Source organism: Barbus barbus, assembly GCF_936440315.1.
Source record: "Barbus barbus genome assembly, chromosome: 5".
Taxonomy (NCBI): Eukaryota; Metazoa; Chordata; class Actinopteri; order Cypriniformes; family Cyprinidae; genus Barbus; species Barbus barbus.
This window is the reverse complement of record NC_136733.1, coordinates 26,613,447-26,632,043: the sequence shown is the minus strand read 5'-3', so window position 1 is coordinate 26,632,043 and position 18,597 is coordinate 26,613,447. Positions and strand designations below refer to the sequence as shown.

The following is an 18,597-nucleotide window of genomic DNA, read 5'->3' as shown; positions in this document are numbered from 1 at the left end:
TCAGGAACACATGACACCCACGACAGAGGTCTGACAGTTAACTGAGACTTGTTATAGCACTTGCATATCATTGCTCTTTTGTTGATTTTATTTGCTTCCATTGGCCTCATTTGGATCTTTTCAGAAGCTAGTAAGGCTTTTGAATTGGTCTAAACACAAAGAATAATTACAAACGTACCGTATTTATGTCAGTAACACTGGGATATACAGTGCATCTGGAAAGTATTCACAGTGCTTCACGTTTTCCACATTTTGTTGTTGCAGCTGGATTAAATTAATTATTTTCCTCAAAATTCTTCAAACAATACCCCATAATGACAACGTGAAATAAGTTTGTTTGAAATCTTTGCAAATTTATTTAAAAAAAATCACGTTTACATAAGTATTCACAGCCTTTAATTGAGCTCAGATGCATCCTGTTTCCACTGATCATCCTTGAGATGTTTCTACAACTTGACTAGCGTACCTGTGTACCTGGCACCTGTGGTAAATTCAGTTGATTGGACATGATTTGGCATTTTCCTGTTTATCCTGCCTCTGAAAAAGTGAAAGTGAAAGAAACAGGAACGTGATGATACGACTGAAAGTCTAAATGAAAGTGAAAGATTGTTATATTGTTCTAGAAAACAGAGAAGAGAGCAGTTCGGGTGAGTAGCAGCAGATCCTCTCATTTTATTCTGCGCAACATAAACCATAAATTTATTATAAACCGTGTCGCATTAGAATTATTCAAATAAATACACGTTTAATAAACTGTTGTGTTGGCTATTTATTAATTAATAAGCTTTCATGCATAAAGATTCATATTTTTTATTAGGCTATCCATGCGTAGGCTAGGCCTAAATACGTCAACATCAGAGAACACATTTTCATGAAAATATCTGAATGCCTTATAGCTTAATACAAACGCAACAACGTAATTCTGCACTAGATAAGCGCTTGCATTTTGTGTCTTTGCTGATATTTGGACTGTTAAAAAGGCAATATTTCATTATAGTGTAGCGACATCTAGTGGACATTTTCATGAACAGACGCTTCAATGACGTCGCGTAATTGAATCACGTGAAGAAAAAAAATATATATAAAAAAAAAAAAATATATATATATATATATATATGTTTTAACCTTGTCCAAGATCCAGACTATGAAATATTGCGATAGCTAACAAACACTAACTATTACATGTTTAGAACAATCATGATGTGTGTACTGTGTTCTTTCCATTTCAGAACTACACTTAAAATGGATGTGAACTTCAATGAAGGTCCAAAAAGCCAACATCCTACGATTACTGGTAATAATAACTGTAGAGCTACAGTGCTTTCTAATTAGATTGGGGGCAAATTCTATAAAAATGTAAGACTTTTAGGATGAGATGGCTATGACTAATATGAATTAACTTATATTACATTAACCGTTAGTTTTCTTCCTCTTGAAGGAAAAAAATATTTAATCTTTTCACCTGGGAAGACATTCAAGTCTAAAGAGGACATCATAGCAAATTTCGTTCAACAAATATCAGGTCTACAGGTGCAGACCGTGGAGGAGTGTGATGTCATTTTGGTTTTCTGTGTTATTGTTTCAAGGACAGGAACTAACATTGATGCTGCACTAAATGAACTTAACGCTCACTCGGGTAATGTGCTGTTAGTGCATGTGTTATGTAATATCATTATTTAATTATCTCAAGTTATTGTATTCATTATAACAATTGTTACTTAAAACAACTATTTGATCACTCCATTTTAACAGAGTCTAAACCAGCTGTTTTCATTGTACTTCATCACACATTTGACCCAGAGAAGATTGTGCTAGACAGCAGCAGATATGTGAGCAGGGAGAATACACTCACAGTGGACTATCTGTTCCACGAGGATGAAGGACTCCTGAATTGTGTGAAGAATGAAGAAGCTATGACCAGAATCACTCAATGGCTGCAGGCACAGGTATCCAGTTCTTCAGAATAAAAGATACATATTAAGCAGGAAATGAATGATTCTTTCAGGTTCACAATTTTTATCTAAGTAAATATAAAATATAAATGCAAAAATGTCATTTACATTGCAATACTTTTGATAATATACTTAATGCTTATTTAGAGATAGCCTATACTCTGCATTAAATAATTACTGTATATTAGCTCCAAAAATATTCACAGCTTAGATAGTTAGTTAGTTAGTTTCTATAAGCATTGCTTGTTAAAATAAACAGATTTGTGGACAAACTAAACTAACCAGGGTCATATTGCACATTTCATAATGTGTACTAATCAAGAGTGTATGTATTCAGTCAAGCGAAACAACCCAGTTACAGGATTTTACAGAATGAAAAATTCTGGTAAAGTATTTCAAAGCATTTATGTTCCATTAAATAAATATCTTATGAATCACTCTTTTCTGACACAACAGGACACACAAGACAAAAAAGAGAGTTCTACTTTCAGTGAGTATGATTTTTTTCCTTGGCTATCATATATAGTGAAGTGTGTAATTTATAAAAATGACTTTGCCTTAAACACCTAATCATTCATATTTGTTTCTAGACGAAAGTGATCTAATTATTGCATCAGAACTGATGCTTGTCCTGCTGGGCATGTCTGTGCTTGAGAAGACTGCAGTAGAACACATGATATTAGGCAGAGAGGAGAGTCAGTGTAATGCCTCTCCAGCCCCCCTGATGAAGATCACAGTAGATACTGGAGTGGTGGATGGGGAGCAGGTGGCTGTGGTCAACACTCCTGACTGGTTCAGCTCTGGGCTCTCCCCAGAGGAAATCAAACAAAAAATACAATTCTGTATCGCTCTGTCTTCTCAAGGACCTTACGCTTTACTACTAGTCATACCAGTAAAGCAGTTTACAGAAAAGCAGGGAGAGATAGAGAAGAAATTGGAGATTTTTCAGAACACATTCTGTAAGAGACTCATGATCCTCTTCACTGCTACTAATGAACAAGAAGAGCAAGAGATCCAAAAACATGATCTCCAGCCACTTATGGATAAATGTGGAAATAGTTTTTATGTCCTGAACATCAGTCAGATTGGGAATAGAGCGCAGGTTTCAGAGCTGCTGAAGAAGGTAGAGATTATAGTGAAAGGAAATGTACATCACAGTGAGATGAGCGAAACTCAGATAGAGAAAGCTATTGCAAATTCTAAACAGGTGAGCGTAGAAGAGGCAAACTACGTTAAGGTATCACTGCAAAAGTTGCAGCGTACAGTTTGGATAGCACTAAAACCTAGTGATCCTAATGAACCTTTTGAAATAATTAACTATCCTGAATAATTAGAAAGCATTGTAGAAAGTCTAGTGTAGTTTAGCTTTTGTATTATTCTTTAACAAGGCTTGCACATTAAGATTATGCTTTAAAAAAATCAACAGAAATGCAGAATATGTATTTAAAAGCTAAAATACCATAATAGAAAAACTGGTTTTGGCAGAGCATGTGATAGTTTAAAGTCAAAGGTACTTAACCTTTTAACTGTCGGTTCCACTTTTTGAGTATAGGCCTGAAAATGACATTTCCAACTTAAATGATCAATTTTGAATGGTTTGTAGCAGATACTTAAGGTTGGTCTCTTTTTAAAGAAGACACTTAGCAGATTATTGTAGAGGTGAAAAAAGTTCTAAAAATTAACAGGTTAAGGTGTTTTGTTTTTTAATTGTGAATGTGGGTATTTAGAAGATGCTTTGTGTGTGTGTGTGTGTGTGTGTGTGTGTGTGTGTGTGTGTGTGTGTGCGTGCATGTTTATGTGGTTTATGAGGACACAAATTTGTATAATGACATGGGTATGACAGAGGTATTACAATATGAAGGTGGTTTATGAGGACACTGCCTATGTCCCCGTAATTCAAAAGGCTTAAAAAAACATACTAAATGGTGTTTTTTTTTTTTTCAATCTAAAAATGCACAAAGTCTCCTGTGAGGGCTAAGTTTAGGTGTAGGGTTGGTGTAGGGCAATAGCACACAAAGTTTGTTCAGTATAAAAACATTACGCCTATGGAGAGTCCCCATAAACCACAAAAACCAACGTGTGTGTGTGTGTGTGAGAAATTGGCATTCTCCTTAAAACAACCTTTAGTGACTTTTGTGCTCTCCCTTTTGTATTTCAACATGTTGGAAATAAAGATCTGAATATAAAATACATGTCTTTGTCTATCTAGAAATACATTGTCCTATCAAACCACCATGTATTTACTGAACAGCAGCTAATTGCAAGTCTACAAAAGTAATATATTCAAAATACATTATTTCATACTAAGTATAGTTCAAATATACCATATTTACTGACATATCGCTTGATACTTACTGATTTAAAGATTATAATTAAACTTTATTTGTATTACTTGTGCACAATGCACATTTCTTAATATCAATCCCTAAAATGTGTTTTAATGTCACTATTGATTAGTATGATCTTTGAATAATATTGGTCTTGAAATGAGATATTTAAAGTGTAACTGTAGTATACATGCAATAGTTCCACTTTAGCACAATTTTAGCAAGATATACTTCAGTATATCTTTAGCTGGACTTCAGCACTACTTTGTGCATTACAGTACGTACAAAATTAGTTGTTCCAATTTAGCAGATTTTAAGTATACCAGTTTAGTGCACCAACAGTATTAACTAATTAAGCACATACATATTTAAACGTATTTGTAGTATATGTATTTAAATAAATTTTAGTATATTTATTTTTCACTAGGGTACTCTTGAGTATTTGATAATATTAAAGGCTCAGTTCCTCTAAAATTAAATGTACTCATCCTCATGTTGTTCCACTTTAAATGGCTCTTAAATCTTTGTTTGAGATTTGTTTGACATCTATTAAGATAAAGGATAAATCTTATAAAGTAGATATAATGTGAAGCATGTTTTTGAAGTTAACAAGTCAGAGTAAATAGAGACTACGGTCACACAATGTGGATAAACAATACCATCCTGGACTATAATATGGTATTTTATTCACCAATCTACACTAATCTGGAGCACAACTGGCTTATTCAATGCCATTTTAGGAAATGTAAAAAAAAAATATATATATATATATATATATGTATATATATATATATATATATATATATAGAATACACAGTTAGGAACATTTAGAAAATTGAAATATTCTATATTCTTATGCCCTCTTAGTGGTTTCTCATGTCTCTCTCTCTTTTTTTAATCGTTTTTTAACAGGAAGTCTACCCTTACAAAAATTAACCAAAAAAACATGGTTACGTTAAACCATGGTAACCACAAATTAACCAAGATTTAGCTACACTAACCATAGTTTAACCATGGTATTTTTAGTAAAACTGTGGTTATTCAAATGGTAATCAATATGCAAAAAAAAAAACATGGTTAATACTTTTACTACAATAAAAACATGGTTAATTTTTGTATGGGTAAATTTAATAGGAAGCCAATGTAAGGATACCAGTACAGGGGTAATGTGGTCCCTCTTTCTTGCACCCATAAAACACCTCGCTGCTTCATTTTACACTAGCTGCAGGTAGGCTAACACAGTATATAATAAGGGAATAAACTACAATTTCCAAATCCTTTAAGTATATAAAGACGTAGGCAGACTAGAACCTCCTGTCTGTTGAGCTGTCTGTCCCCCCGGCTAGCTCAATCACGGGAGGACATGTATCTGTCACGAATCCTGGCCATGCACTTCCACTCATTCACCACCAGAGATCACCCGTTCACCACATTGACTTTTCACACTACACAGCACATTGGACTCCATTTCCCATTATTCATTGCACTGACGACACGCACAGCTGTTCACAATTATCACGCCCACACCTGATATCCATCTCGCAATCACCATCACCCAATCACTCACTATTTAAGCCTGGGACTTGCTCTTGCTCTCGGCCGAGTATTGTTAACGTTTATCACTCGCATAGCGATAGCAACTCTACAGAGCCATAGTCTTAGTCTTGCCTTGTCTTTCTTGCCGTGTCTGACCCTGCCCGTGTTTTCCTGGATTTACCCTTTGCCTTGCCGTTTGGACTGTGTTCGCTCCCCGATTGGATTATTGCTTTCGTTTCTGGATTATCTCTCTGCCTTGCCCCTTTGGATACTGTTCGCCGTTCGTCGACCCACGCTTGCTCCACGGATTGCTCTGTCTTGCCTCTGCCATACCTGTTTGCTGTCTCCTGACCCTGCCTGCATGACCATGTTGTATAATAAAGCTTTGCATATGGATCCGCACGTCTCGTCAGCCCCGTAACAGTATCGAGGCAAGCCCTGGTTCGACCCGAATGGCTAATTCCATTGAGGAGAGACCCCCTTTCTCAAGTGAGTGACTCAGTCCGAGTCCATCCAATAGTATACATGTATATGCGAGTAATTTATAGGTGTATGTGCACGTGTTATGTATGTATTGATAAGCGAAGTTTGATTTAAATCCTACGTGGCGCCTCATACACTCACACACACAGATGCATACAGACATCTGCCCTATTTCAGCTTTTTTTTTTCTTCACAAAAGATTCTTTAATTACGTTTAAACTACTAGTAAACTTCTAAGTAAATGTTTTGAGAGCAAATTTGCATGTCTAACATCTGAAGTTATACTTCTACATGCCTGTTGAAGCATTAAGAAAGATAGAGGACCACTGAGAAATTTCTGAAAATGGTTTAATGTCATTGGCCATTAGGCCATAATGTAAACATATTGTATTTAGATTTTAATTAGAATATCACAGGGCAGACTTAGCCTCATACTTTAATTTATTAGTAAAAATAATTCTGTGTAATGAACACATTTGTGAGTATTAAAAAAAAAATAAAATCTTCATAAGAGTGAGTAGACAAACATGACCAGCAGATTCAGCAGGTCACTCCCCTTAAGAATAAGTGTAGCATCTAGTTTTATTCACTAGTTTTCAGCTTTTTCTTCTTTATCTCTGCTTGTAGGTCAGCGGATGTTCATAAGGAAGCGATGTCTGTGCTCCAGAACATATGACAGTCTGCGGCTTGGAAACATCAAGGAGTGGAAAGTGCACAAACCAACTGCATTCTGTAACACCACTGAGATTATGTAATGCAATTTTTATTCAGACTGTTTTTGTAATTTTTGTGTGTGATCAACAGATATTTTGATGTGTAAACTAATTTCTTTATATTTTGCCCACAGTGTGATTTTGAAGAAACCTCATATAAAAGTCTGCCTGAATCCTAATTCAAAACTGGGACGCCAACTGCAAGAAAATTATAACAGCTGAGTGTCAAATACACATCAGATCATCCATCAGACGACTATAAAATAGTTGTTTAATATATGTCCAGGGTTCCTTTTGTGATTGCTTTGCAGAGAAGGGGAAATGTCTCTCAATAAAAGTGATATTAAAAAGTTTAGAGTAAGACATTAGCCAATGCCAGCAGAATAATTTAATGACAGAGAGGAAGTCCAAGGCTTATAAAGCATGTGTGATCAGCTGTGTGATCAGAGCAATGTGAGATTGGTGACAGCTGTGTGTTGTCAGTGCAATGGATGATGGGAAATGCAGTCCAGAGTAGTGTAGTGCAAGAGTCAATGTGGTGAGCGAGTGACCTCTGGTGGTGAGTAAATGGAAGTTCACGGACTGGATTCGTGACACTGTGATCCATTTGGAAAAAAAGAGCAAGTGACCATAAATTATAAGACTACAATTTGCATGTTTGACCAGAATTAATAATTTTGCAGTTGTGATTCAGTACAGAAGACTGACAAAGGATCTTTCTTGAATTTTTAATTTCAGGTAGGCTGTAAAAGACACACTATAGGACTTAGGCTATAGAATTTGTGCAACATGGCCACAATGAGGCTGTTTTTAGGGGTGTGCGATATATAGTGTCATCTTATCATCTTTGTTAATATCATCTTATATATATATATATATATATATATATACATTATATATAATCTTTGGTAATATCGTAATTGTTGTTTTAACGATGTGCGATTTGACATAATCGAGTATCGCAAAAACCAAACAAAACACATCTATAGAGTGCACGCATACATTAGCCCATGTGGCGTGTGCATTTATTAGGGCGCGTTCTTTCATTGCATGATCTTTTAAAATACATTCAGAATGATCACAAAATATAAGATATGGGGGCAGAAAAGGTGTATATTTATATCATTTCATGTCGGAGGGTGCAGTTTTTTTCTCCCAAAATCAGCATGATTAGCCTACAAATGTGATACTGATTTTATGCAACAGTTTAATAAACAAGAACTTAATTAACAGATGTATTGCCTGCTTTTGCTCTATTTCGATATATATATATATATATATATATATATATATATATATATATATATATATATATATATATAGGCTACAAACAGGACCACAAGCACTGTTTTGCATCTTTGAAGGTGCTTCGTTCTTGAATGAATCAACCGTTTAAGTAAACATATTAACATAACACGCTGAATACTGATATTAGAAATTATTTTTTAAAATGAAAAGATGCTTTAAATGTGAAATTAAAACCGCTATAGGTGGCAGCAATAAGTGAGTCATTGCGATTGAACTGAATCATTTAAAAGATTCCATGTCCCTCTGAGCTGCATTAAACAGTGTGTAAATCCATTTAAATGGCACTTCAGATGCAGCTTCTGTTTCCTCTGCATTGCAGAGATGAATTTCGTTTATGCTGATTTGATTTGCTTGGTAACAGCCCAAATATCTTATTCTAATCGACTGATTAAATGTAAGATTTTGCCTCAAAAGATGGCAAAAAAAATCTTTATTCATGGCTTTAATTGTATTTATTTTTATCTTTAAAAATGGCTTTATAAAGGTAAAAATGCCAATAAAAGGTAAAAAAAAACTTTTTAAACTTGTTGGAAAAGATTCATTTATGTCACTGATGTGAACTTACCACCACATAGAATATGAAGAATATCAAAAACTTTAGGAGTCAGCTGTCCACGGTAGTCCGATATTAGCACTCAGTAAAATATCGTCTAATTATCTAATTATCGTTATCGACTAAATCCCAGAAAATATAGAGATTTTATTTTTTATTTATTTATTTTTTGTCAATATCACACATCTCTACTGTTAAGGTAACAATATGACTAATAACAAAGCCAAAAGGTGTTGAACACCACGCAAAATGTTTTACTGTGGAGATGTTTAGTTGAATTTCGGTAACCTTTTTTTAAGGTGTCATAATACATAGTAATTACCTAATTAAGTACTTAGTAGTCATTGTACTTACATGAAACAAAATGTACACTTAAAAATAAAGGTACTTCAAAAGGTTCTTCAAGCGATGCCATAGAAGAACCATTTTTGGTTCCACAAAGAACCATTCAGTCAAAGGTTCTTTAAAAAACCATCTCTTGCTTACCTTTTTATAATCTGAAGAACCGTCTTTTGCCACAAAGAACAGTTTGTGAAACAGAAAGGTTCTTCAGATGTTAAAGGTTCTTTATGGAATAATTTTGACAAAAAGGTTCCTCTATGGCATCGTGAAGCACCTTTATTTTTAGAGTGTACTTACTATGTAACTAAGTTATGGAACAGTCTGTAATTACTGTTTGTAATTATGTAGATGTAATAGGCAGCTGTTACACAGCTACTAGTACACTTAAGTACAATCTTGATACACGCTATTTTAAGTAGCTTATGCCTGTATAATATTCTGTAATTTTAATGTAAATAGAAAGGTATTATATATATTTAACCTGTGTGGTGGGTTAAATCAAACTAAGGTACAGCTGGATAAGGTGTGCAGTATAGATACACATGAAGCACACTTAAGTACAATCTTGACACACTTTATTTAATGTTTGTGTAATATTATGTAATTGTAATGTAATTAGAAAGGTATTACATGTATTTAAGCTGTGTACGGGTGGGTTAAATCAAACTAAGGTGCAGCTGGATAAGGTGTGCAGTATAGATACACATGAAGCTTTTTATTTTAGTTTATTCATTGATATGTTTATTATTGAAATGTTGTTATATGCATGTGTCAATTTTATTTAATTTCTTTATTTTCTTAAATATCTGGGTATATAGTATTTATAGAGTTGTAACTTTTAGTTTTAGTTACTTTTTCTTATTTGTAAGTCGCTTTGGACAAAAGTGTCTGCTAAATGACAAAAGTAAAGTAAGTAAGAAGTACTCTTAAGTACAATTTTGAAACACTTTATTTTATGTAGCTTGTCTGTGTACTTACATGTATAATTACGTTGTATAATGTCTGCAACACATGTAACAATCTTTTGGTTACATAAGTAGCTGTGTAGCAGACTCGGCCTGTTACATATGTGTAACAGTAGCTGCCTATTACATCTACATAATTACACACTGTAATTACAGGCTGTTCCATAACTCAGTTACATGGTAAATACATTTTATTTCATGTAAGTACAACAGCTACTATTAAGTACTTAACTAGGTAATTACTCTGTATCATGAACACCTTAAAATAAAGGATTTCTTATTAAAAATAGGTTAATATAGAAAACAATACAAGTGAAGTGAAGTGACATTCAGCCAAGTATGGTGACCCATACTCGGAATTCGTGCTCTGCATTTAACCCATCCAACGTGCACACACACAGCAGTGAACACACACACACCGTGAACACACACCCAGAGCAGTGGGCAGCCTTTTATGCTGCGGCGCCCGGGGAGCAGTTGGGAGTTCGGTGCCTTGCTCAAGGGCACCTCAGTCGTGGTATTGAGGGTGGAGAGAGTGCTGGACATTCACTCCCCCCACCTACAATTCCTGCCGGCCGGGGACTCGAACCCGCAACCTTTTGATTACAAGGCCGACTCTCTAACCATTAGGCCACGACTTCCCACGTATACATATTAGAATATAGTAATTAGATAAATCCTTTCGTAGTTAAGGACACCTAGATATTGTCAAAATAAAATCTAATGTATCTTCTGTCATACTTTTCTGCTGTGACCAGTCATTACATCAAAATCTAGGGCTGTGTAATATTCTATGGACAAATGCTGTGTTTTTTACTTGTACCACTAGATGGCAGTATTTCATAAGTTTTATTATTACAAAACACATAATATATACATAATCAGGGAAAATATGATTGTATCCCTAACAACGACATTTACATCAACAAGACAAACATGGGTTTACGTACACAGACATAGCAAAGCACAATAACACCGCATGTATCTTTAAACATATCTTCATAAAACACCAACATTAAATTTTTTTGTTGTTGTTTATAAGTCTAAGGGATTAAATTTGAGAGTTAAGTTAAGATAGGAAAAATGGAAGACACAAAGAGGACTTACACCATTTTTGCTTATGGATAAAGAATTTTGCATATAAAATAAAGAAGTTTAACAACATATTCGAGAGAAACATGATTTGGGTTTTGACAATAACAGATAATATCTTTGAGGACAAAATTGTGAGCCAGATTTATAGTACCAAAAATATAAAAACCTGACATTAGCCCAAATCTATTAGTAATGCTACAATCAAAAAATAAATTGGCAGCTGTTTCTTCTGTAAGGCCTCAAAATGAACAGTTCTCATCAAAGTCAGAATATTTAGAAATGGAGGAATTAACAGGATAGATTTTATGAAGGATTTTATAATGGTCTTCCTTAACCATATACAAACCTTACTTTTTTCTCAGACTATATCAGTTATTAATAAATAAATTCCAGTAGAATTGACCTCTCTTTCTTTTTATTTGAAAAGGTTTGTGAATATGTCTGTTGTTACACTTCCTATCTAAAATGTTAATGCCACCCAAGAGCAAAGCAGCATATATAACATTAGGTGACTTTTAACTAATTGGATTAAACCTGCTGGTATAGCTTTTATCAAAATATTGCAATCTTTTGGTGGAACTGGGAAGCCATGGTGATTCATAAATTGTCTATAAGTTAAAGTATTGCCAAAATCATCTAACACAGATAGAAAGCAATTAAGATTGTTATTAAACTATGTAGGGGAAATATATAAGGGACTTGTTTCTGACAGTTATATCAGCATTGTTTCAGAGAAAAACTATGGATGAAACTAAATTTCCAAGAGAGAAGACATTGTTGATGAAAATACGCCTAGTTAAGGCAGTGGGTAACTTGCTAGGTGAAAAATTACATTTCAATAATATTTGGAATGAAATATAATGAATTTGCAAGGCATCTCTTTAGCCAGTTTATTTTAAAGGTGTTTATGTTGTCCGCAAAATCAAAAAAAAAATCAAGGCCACTGACACGTTATTTTTGAGAGACAGTTCACAATTATTTTTTGAAGTTGAACAAAGTAACAAGCATGCATATCACTATCACGACTACAAAAATGGGTTAGTAAGAATATAGGATATGGGATAAGTAATCTCATAAAATACTTTTCATTTATTAGGTTCCCTGATGAGTAATCTGTTAAGTATGAGTCACATGTGTTCTGGAGAAATGAGTGGAGCCTCATGTGGTCACCTTTGCACCCCCACATGCTAAATATCAGCGTGAGTCCTTGAAGCCTGCAGAATCTATTTTGTGATCGGAAAGTGGAACAAAAGCCTCAATAGGCCTACTACCCACGTATATCATCTATTAGTGAACTTATTAAACCACTAACTTGGTGCTTGTCAGAGAATTTATAGTGGTCCCAGAAATACAGACAAACACAATATAAAGTTAATTGTTAATGGGTATCAATTTAATATAATCAAAAAATATAATGGTTAATGGGTATCAATTTAATATGACTAAACTGAAGAGGAACAGAAAAGTGAAGACGTAGCTGCAACAAATTTAACTGTAAAGAATACTTAGAATGAGCAAAGAAGTAAGCAGATTAAAAAAAAAAAAAAAAAAAGATTTAAGAGAGAGAGAGAGAGAGAGAGAGAGAAACTTCAATTCTGCAATTTTGTGCAATCAGCAGGATGTTTCCAGGATGTTGGTGTTTACTAAACTAAATATACGAAGGTCACATTAAACTGTCTTGGGTACCTTTCAGATGTTTTTAATGTATAGATTTAAAAAAATATATATGTTTTTCCCTTTAACTATGAAAATCCATCATAAAATATTAATATTTAACATTTTTATTATTTTATTATATTTTAATTATATTTGTCCCAGAGTTTTTCAAGTTACTGTACTTTTACGAGACATTTGATACATATGATGACAAATCAAGGTAAATCTATTGCTATTGTGCATACATCAAATGATAGCTATAAAAGAGCTTTTGGCAAGTCAAGGAAGGGAGTTGACTTAAAGGAACAAGTTCAAAAATGAGTTAAAATGTCATTTCCACCACATGGTTTTCAGAAAAATGTCAAGAATGACACAATTCACCTGTTATCCATGTACAATAACATACACAATAACAGTGCCCATACATTTTTAAGCCATCATTTTGCCATATATTTTAATAAAAATGTATTATTGTTCATAAAATATGTATTAGAATACATAATTGACAAGATTTATAAGAATAAGTTGCACCTGAAAAAACAAATGTTCCTTTTGAATTAAACAAAACCAGATGAAAGCTTGAGTTTCTGTCATTTGTGTTTTATTTTTTTTTATTTTTTTTTTCATTCTAAAATACACAAAAGGATGTTTCTTTTCCTGGTTCATGTAGGCTTATAAACATGTAAACAAAAATGTCACTGTAAAGGTCAGAGGTGAGTCAAAATATCTCTTGGGATCTAGAGACAAAGTTTAGATTATTAAAAACTAAATCAGGGTATTTAAAAATCATGGCCAAATGACAACTGATGGAACTCTTTTTTTACACTGAATGGAAACATCTTTTCATATTTATATACTTATTTCTTTGGTTCACACATTAAAATCCTAAAATGGCCTGTATTTGCTTGCACTGTAGATTTAATTTAATAACAGAGAATTTTGACTGCATGTCTGTAATTATGTGCTTCATTATATAAGAACCAATGATGGCAGTTTAGCCTAATTTTCTTTTGCAAACAGCTCTGTTTTTTTTTTTTTTTTTTTAGAATATGAAGACTGCCTAGTTCCAATTGTTTCAAAGTGATTTCAGATCCATCCATCAATATTTAATGGGATTTATATCTGGACAAATTGTCATTTCAGAACAGTTTTGGAAGTGTTTAGGAAAATGTTCTTGCTGTCCCATGACTTTTGTTACAGGTAGTGCTATTAGATGCCACTTCATTTATGGTAAAAATATATCCGAGTCCATTACGGTAAAGAAATGTCCGAGCCAGCACTTGTTCAGGGTTGTCTGAAAATAGACTAAATTTTCAGCTTGACAAAGGCAGCATTTTCTGTTCCTTATTTTGCCATTTATGTCTGTTCACTTGTGTTTACCATCATACTATTTTGGTAAACAAGTTTCAGCAAAATGGTCATACACTAATTTTATTCAGTACAGTAAAATTCCCATCTTAAAACGGGAATCTGAGTCTAAGCTTTAATTATACTTGAATGTCATACTATTTATATTACTTGCATCAGATCAAATGTTTTACTACAGATTTTATTGGAAAGATTCCATGAGGTGTTCCTTTTTTCTTTTTCTTATTTTTACTTTCTTTTTTTTGCATTGCCTTTTTAGTTTATATATATATATTATACTTACTATTGTAATAACAATTAATTATGCTTAATTACATGCAAGTAACCCTAAGCCAAACCTAATCCTAACCCTAACCATATTATAAGTATATATAGTTTATCAATATCACTCAGTATTTAAATGTATAATTACACAACGAGGACACCTTAACCAACTTTCTTATATATAACATTCTTATATATACGAATGTTTTCTGTGACAGGTAGGCTTAGGGTTGGTGTAGATTTAGACGTCAGTAAATTTAGTCATTTTTATGTCTTTGTTGGTTCCGGTTTAAGGTCTTTTGGTCCTCACAAAGTAGTAAAAACAAGTTTGCTCACACACACACACACACACACATGCACATATACACCGATCAGGCATAACATTATGACCACTGTCAGGTGACGTGTATAACACTGATTATCTCTTCATCACATCAGTGGGCACATGAGCATCAGAACTGGACCACGGAGCAATGGATCACATTATCGCTTACCTGGGGAACACATGGCACCAGTATGCACTGGGAAGAAGAAAAGCCAGCGGAGGAAGTGTGATGTTTTGGCCAATTATTTTGCTTGAACTTTGACATATTGCATTACAGTATTATTATTCATCAGCTGTAAAAGAAAGCTTTGTTTTGTCTGTAACAGTCAAACCAGACCTCACAACACAAATGTCAGATGACAGTATAGTTATGTTTAGCATATCTGGGTTATAATCATGGCCACAAAATGTTGTTCATCACATTTCAGACTCCCTCAAGGCATAAAACATGAAACTGAAAGTTACATTTCACATCATTTCAAGAGAATGAAAACCAGGTTCCGAAGTGGAACAGTGAAAGCGCTTGTTTACAGATAAAAAAGTAATTTAGCCCTTTTATGCACAAGCAATGAAAACCCCGTCTAATGCACAACATATTAATTTCCTATGTTATTTCATGCTTCGCTGGTCTTTAAAAAAAAAATAAAATAATAATCTTTTGAAATCAGTTTATTTCAGCATTAAATATCAAGTTTATAAATTCCTTGATCTATGAATATTCAAAATATCTTTTTACAATGACCACAAATTAAAGAAAAAAAATTCATAGGTTTTTTGTTACTACATCAAGTTTATACACATGGGTCAAAAATGACCCATCTATGCAAGCATGATACAACAAAAGAATAAAGACATTTTGTTCAAATAATTATTTTAGCAGTTATTTAGACCAGCACACCTAACACTTGAAATATGTTTATTTGCCACTTTGTCACACATAACATACACATATCACTGACAACCGATAACACTGAAATTGAACTGTCTGTAGTATAACTGTAGTGAATTGTAGTGAAAGCAACCAAATAGATGAAAATAAAACTAACAAAATAAAATCACACAGGTACAGCGCTATATCAAATTGCCATCTCAGTGCTTAAACGCCTCACAAATGACAACTACAGGTTTGTGCTCTTTGCACACTGGCCTGACACTGAACACCAGCTGCTTACATGTTTGTATTTGGCAGCTAGGCAGATCCTCTTCGATTGACCGCTCTGTCTGATGTATAACTGTGACTGTGTTTTGTTTTTTATCCCACATCTTCCCATTGCCTCTGTAATCTGGTTTTGAAGGTTGAGCCTGCCCTCCAAGCACCTCTTCAAATGTGTCACGACAAGCTCTTTGACAAGCTCCTTGATGAATAGCTGTCATGCATTGGTCACACCAGCCATGTAATCAGGGTGTTGCTCAGTGAAGTTGGTGTAGGCCAGGGATGGTAAGTCCTGGAGAGCCACAGCCCTGCAGAGTTTTGCTCCAACCTTGATAAAAACTCACCTGCCTCTAGCTTTCTACACTGTAAAAAAAAATTACAATTTTAAGGCAGCCAGCTTCCGCAGATTTTTGAGTTCTCAAAACATTTTTTTTTTGTAGGAGATTCTCGACGTTTTGTTGTATAAACTTAAAACAACAAGTTGAGAAAACTCAAAAATCAGCTGAAGCTGGTTGCCTTAAAATTTGAAGTTGGTTCAACTTTTTTATTATTACACTGTAGTAACCCTTAGACCTTGATTAACTTGTTCAGGTGTGTTTGATTAGAGTTGATGCTTAACTTTGCAGGACTGTGGCCCTCCAGGACCACCCCTGATGTAGGCAATGATTGTACCACAGAACCATGGGCCACCTGCACGTTCTCCAATTACAGGAGCCAATCATTTTTACTCAATCTGTTGGACTGGGTCTGAGTTTCCTCTTCAGAGGACTCATCAGACAAGTCTCCAATGCCATCAAATTAGTCTTCTTCATCGAGGAGAGCTGGATTTACACCCACAACTCCAGATTGACGCTGTGGCAAATAGTCTAAATCATCAGCTATTTCAGACTCTGAATCAGGACTAAGAATTGCCTGATCTTCCTCATCATGCAGCATCTCTACAAACATTTCAGCTGTAAATCTAGAATGTCTGGGATCAGCCATACTAACACTCTAGATAAAGAGTGCACAGCAAGCAGTTGATCATGTATATACTGATTATATATGGTCGCTATCAGAAAGAAGCCTTGTATGTCCAAAACCATTACTTTTCAGGAACACTAAAAGGTGACCAATAGCACTGATTTATGACAAAAAATAAAAATGATGAAATGTGGAGATACAAGGTTTCTGCCTGACAGCAATGATATATACTTGTATATAATAACGTATTATTTTGACTTATGCTGACCTAGCTAAAATAAAGTCATTAACAAGCTAGCAATTGTATTTGACAAGTTTCTCTGTCTCACTTGTAATAGATTTCAAGGTCCTTAGTGTAACGATAACCTGAGCAATAATCCAAACGAGGTATACACAGAGTCCGAAACGGTGAGACAAGGGTAAATCCACGGCACGAGGGTGGGAAACAAGAAACGAGACTATAAACAAAACAAACTATACTAAACTAAACTAAACTAAACTAAACTTAGAAAACACAGAATGTCTCAGTAAGGCAGCTAACACTAGGAGAGTGTTCTACACAGAACAATACTCGGCAAAGACAGAGAGGAAGTTCAAGGCTTATAAAGCGTGTGTAATCAGTGCAATCAGCTGTGTGATCAGAGCAATGTGAGATTGGTGACAGCTGTGTGTTGTCAGTGCAATGGATGATGGGAATTGTAGTCCGTGGATGAAGTGCAACAGTAGTGTGGTGCAAAAGTCAATGTGATGGAGGAGTGACCTCTGGTGGTGAGTGAACGGAAGTCCACAGACCAGATTCGTGAGACTTATCCTAACATTCAAATATTATATCCAGTTATCTTTCACAATATATCAATTATTTTATGTGGTAATAAATCATAAAATAAGACTAAATGCATCAATTATACAAAAGCAGCAATGCTGAGTTGTGAAATGTGTGGCAGGTTTTCTGCAGTAAATATGTTCATACTTGCAAAGAAAATAGCAAAAACTGTGTTTTTTTATAAAGTAAAGAAAGAGCAAATAAACAATGATTTGTGGAAGTCAAAAACAACATATTTAAAGACTATCTGAAATAATATATGATATAACAACATTTCTTTCAGATATTCAGCAAAGAAACTCTAAGCATGGCTGAAGTAACATAGGAAATGAATACAGGTCAATTTAGACCCATGTTGTGGATTAGAAGGACAGTGACACAAAAACTATTTTTATTCAAAAAGCAAGAAAGAAAAAATTAAAATAAGGATTTGTGATGATCAAAAACAAGTTAATTGAGGAATTCCTGGAATTCTGAATGATGAAATTAATTTAATAAAAAGATATAGATGACTCGGGTCACTTAGACCCATGATGTGCATCAAAGGGTTAAGACAGCACAATTGTGATGTGCAGAAGAAAAGAAAAATGCAACCTCAAAGTAACTCATTTAGAAAATGTTTTTATGTATCAGTACGTATTTCCCCACTTTTGTAGCTCATTGATTGAATAATGTATGGGTATCTTGCCTACTAATTTCTTTTCTATTTTTGAGTTGTTCTCTGAGTTGTTCTTTTTGCATGCTGTTGGCTATATGTGAAATTTTATAACT

The 18,597-nt window shown here is 34.2% G+C and overlaps 1 protein-coding gene across 1 annotated transcript; it reads left to right on the top strand.

The window, feature by feature from the left end:
- Window positions 1-574: 574 nt before the first annotated feature.
- LOC306870080 (uncharacterized protein) lies at window positions 575-4,136 on the top strand. The gene is made up of 6 exons (XM_079417126.1): window positions 575-647; window positions 1,230-1,294; window positions 1,439-1,636; window positions 1,753-1,946; window positions 2,409-2,442; window positions 2,543-4,136. The coding sequence occupies exons 2-6, from the start codon at window positions 1,243-1,245 to the stop codon at window positions 3,280-3,282; spliced, it is 1,218 nt and encodes a 405-aa protein (XP_079273252.1). The 5' UTR covers window positions 575-647; window positions 1,230-1,242; the 3' UTR covers window positions 3,283-4,136.
- The last annotated feature ends 14,461 nt before the right edge of the window (window positions 4,137-18,597 follow it).

Coding starts and splice junctions, on each gene's coding strand:
- LOC306870080 (XM_079417126.1), top strand. CDS start 1,243: ATGGATGTGAACTTCAATGAAGGTCCAAAAAGCCAACATCCTACGATT. Junction 1,295..1,438: donor CCAACATCCTACGATTACTG/GTAATAATAACT, acceptor TTCCTCTTGAAG/GAAAAAAATATTTAATCTTT. Junction 2,443..2,542: donor AAAAGAGAGTTCTACTTTCA/GTGAGTATGATT, acceptor ATTTGTTTCTAG/ACGAAAGTGATCTAATTATT.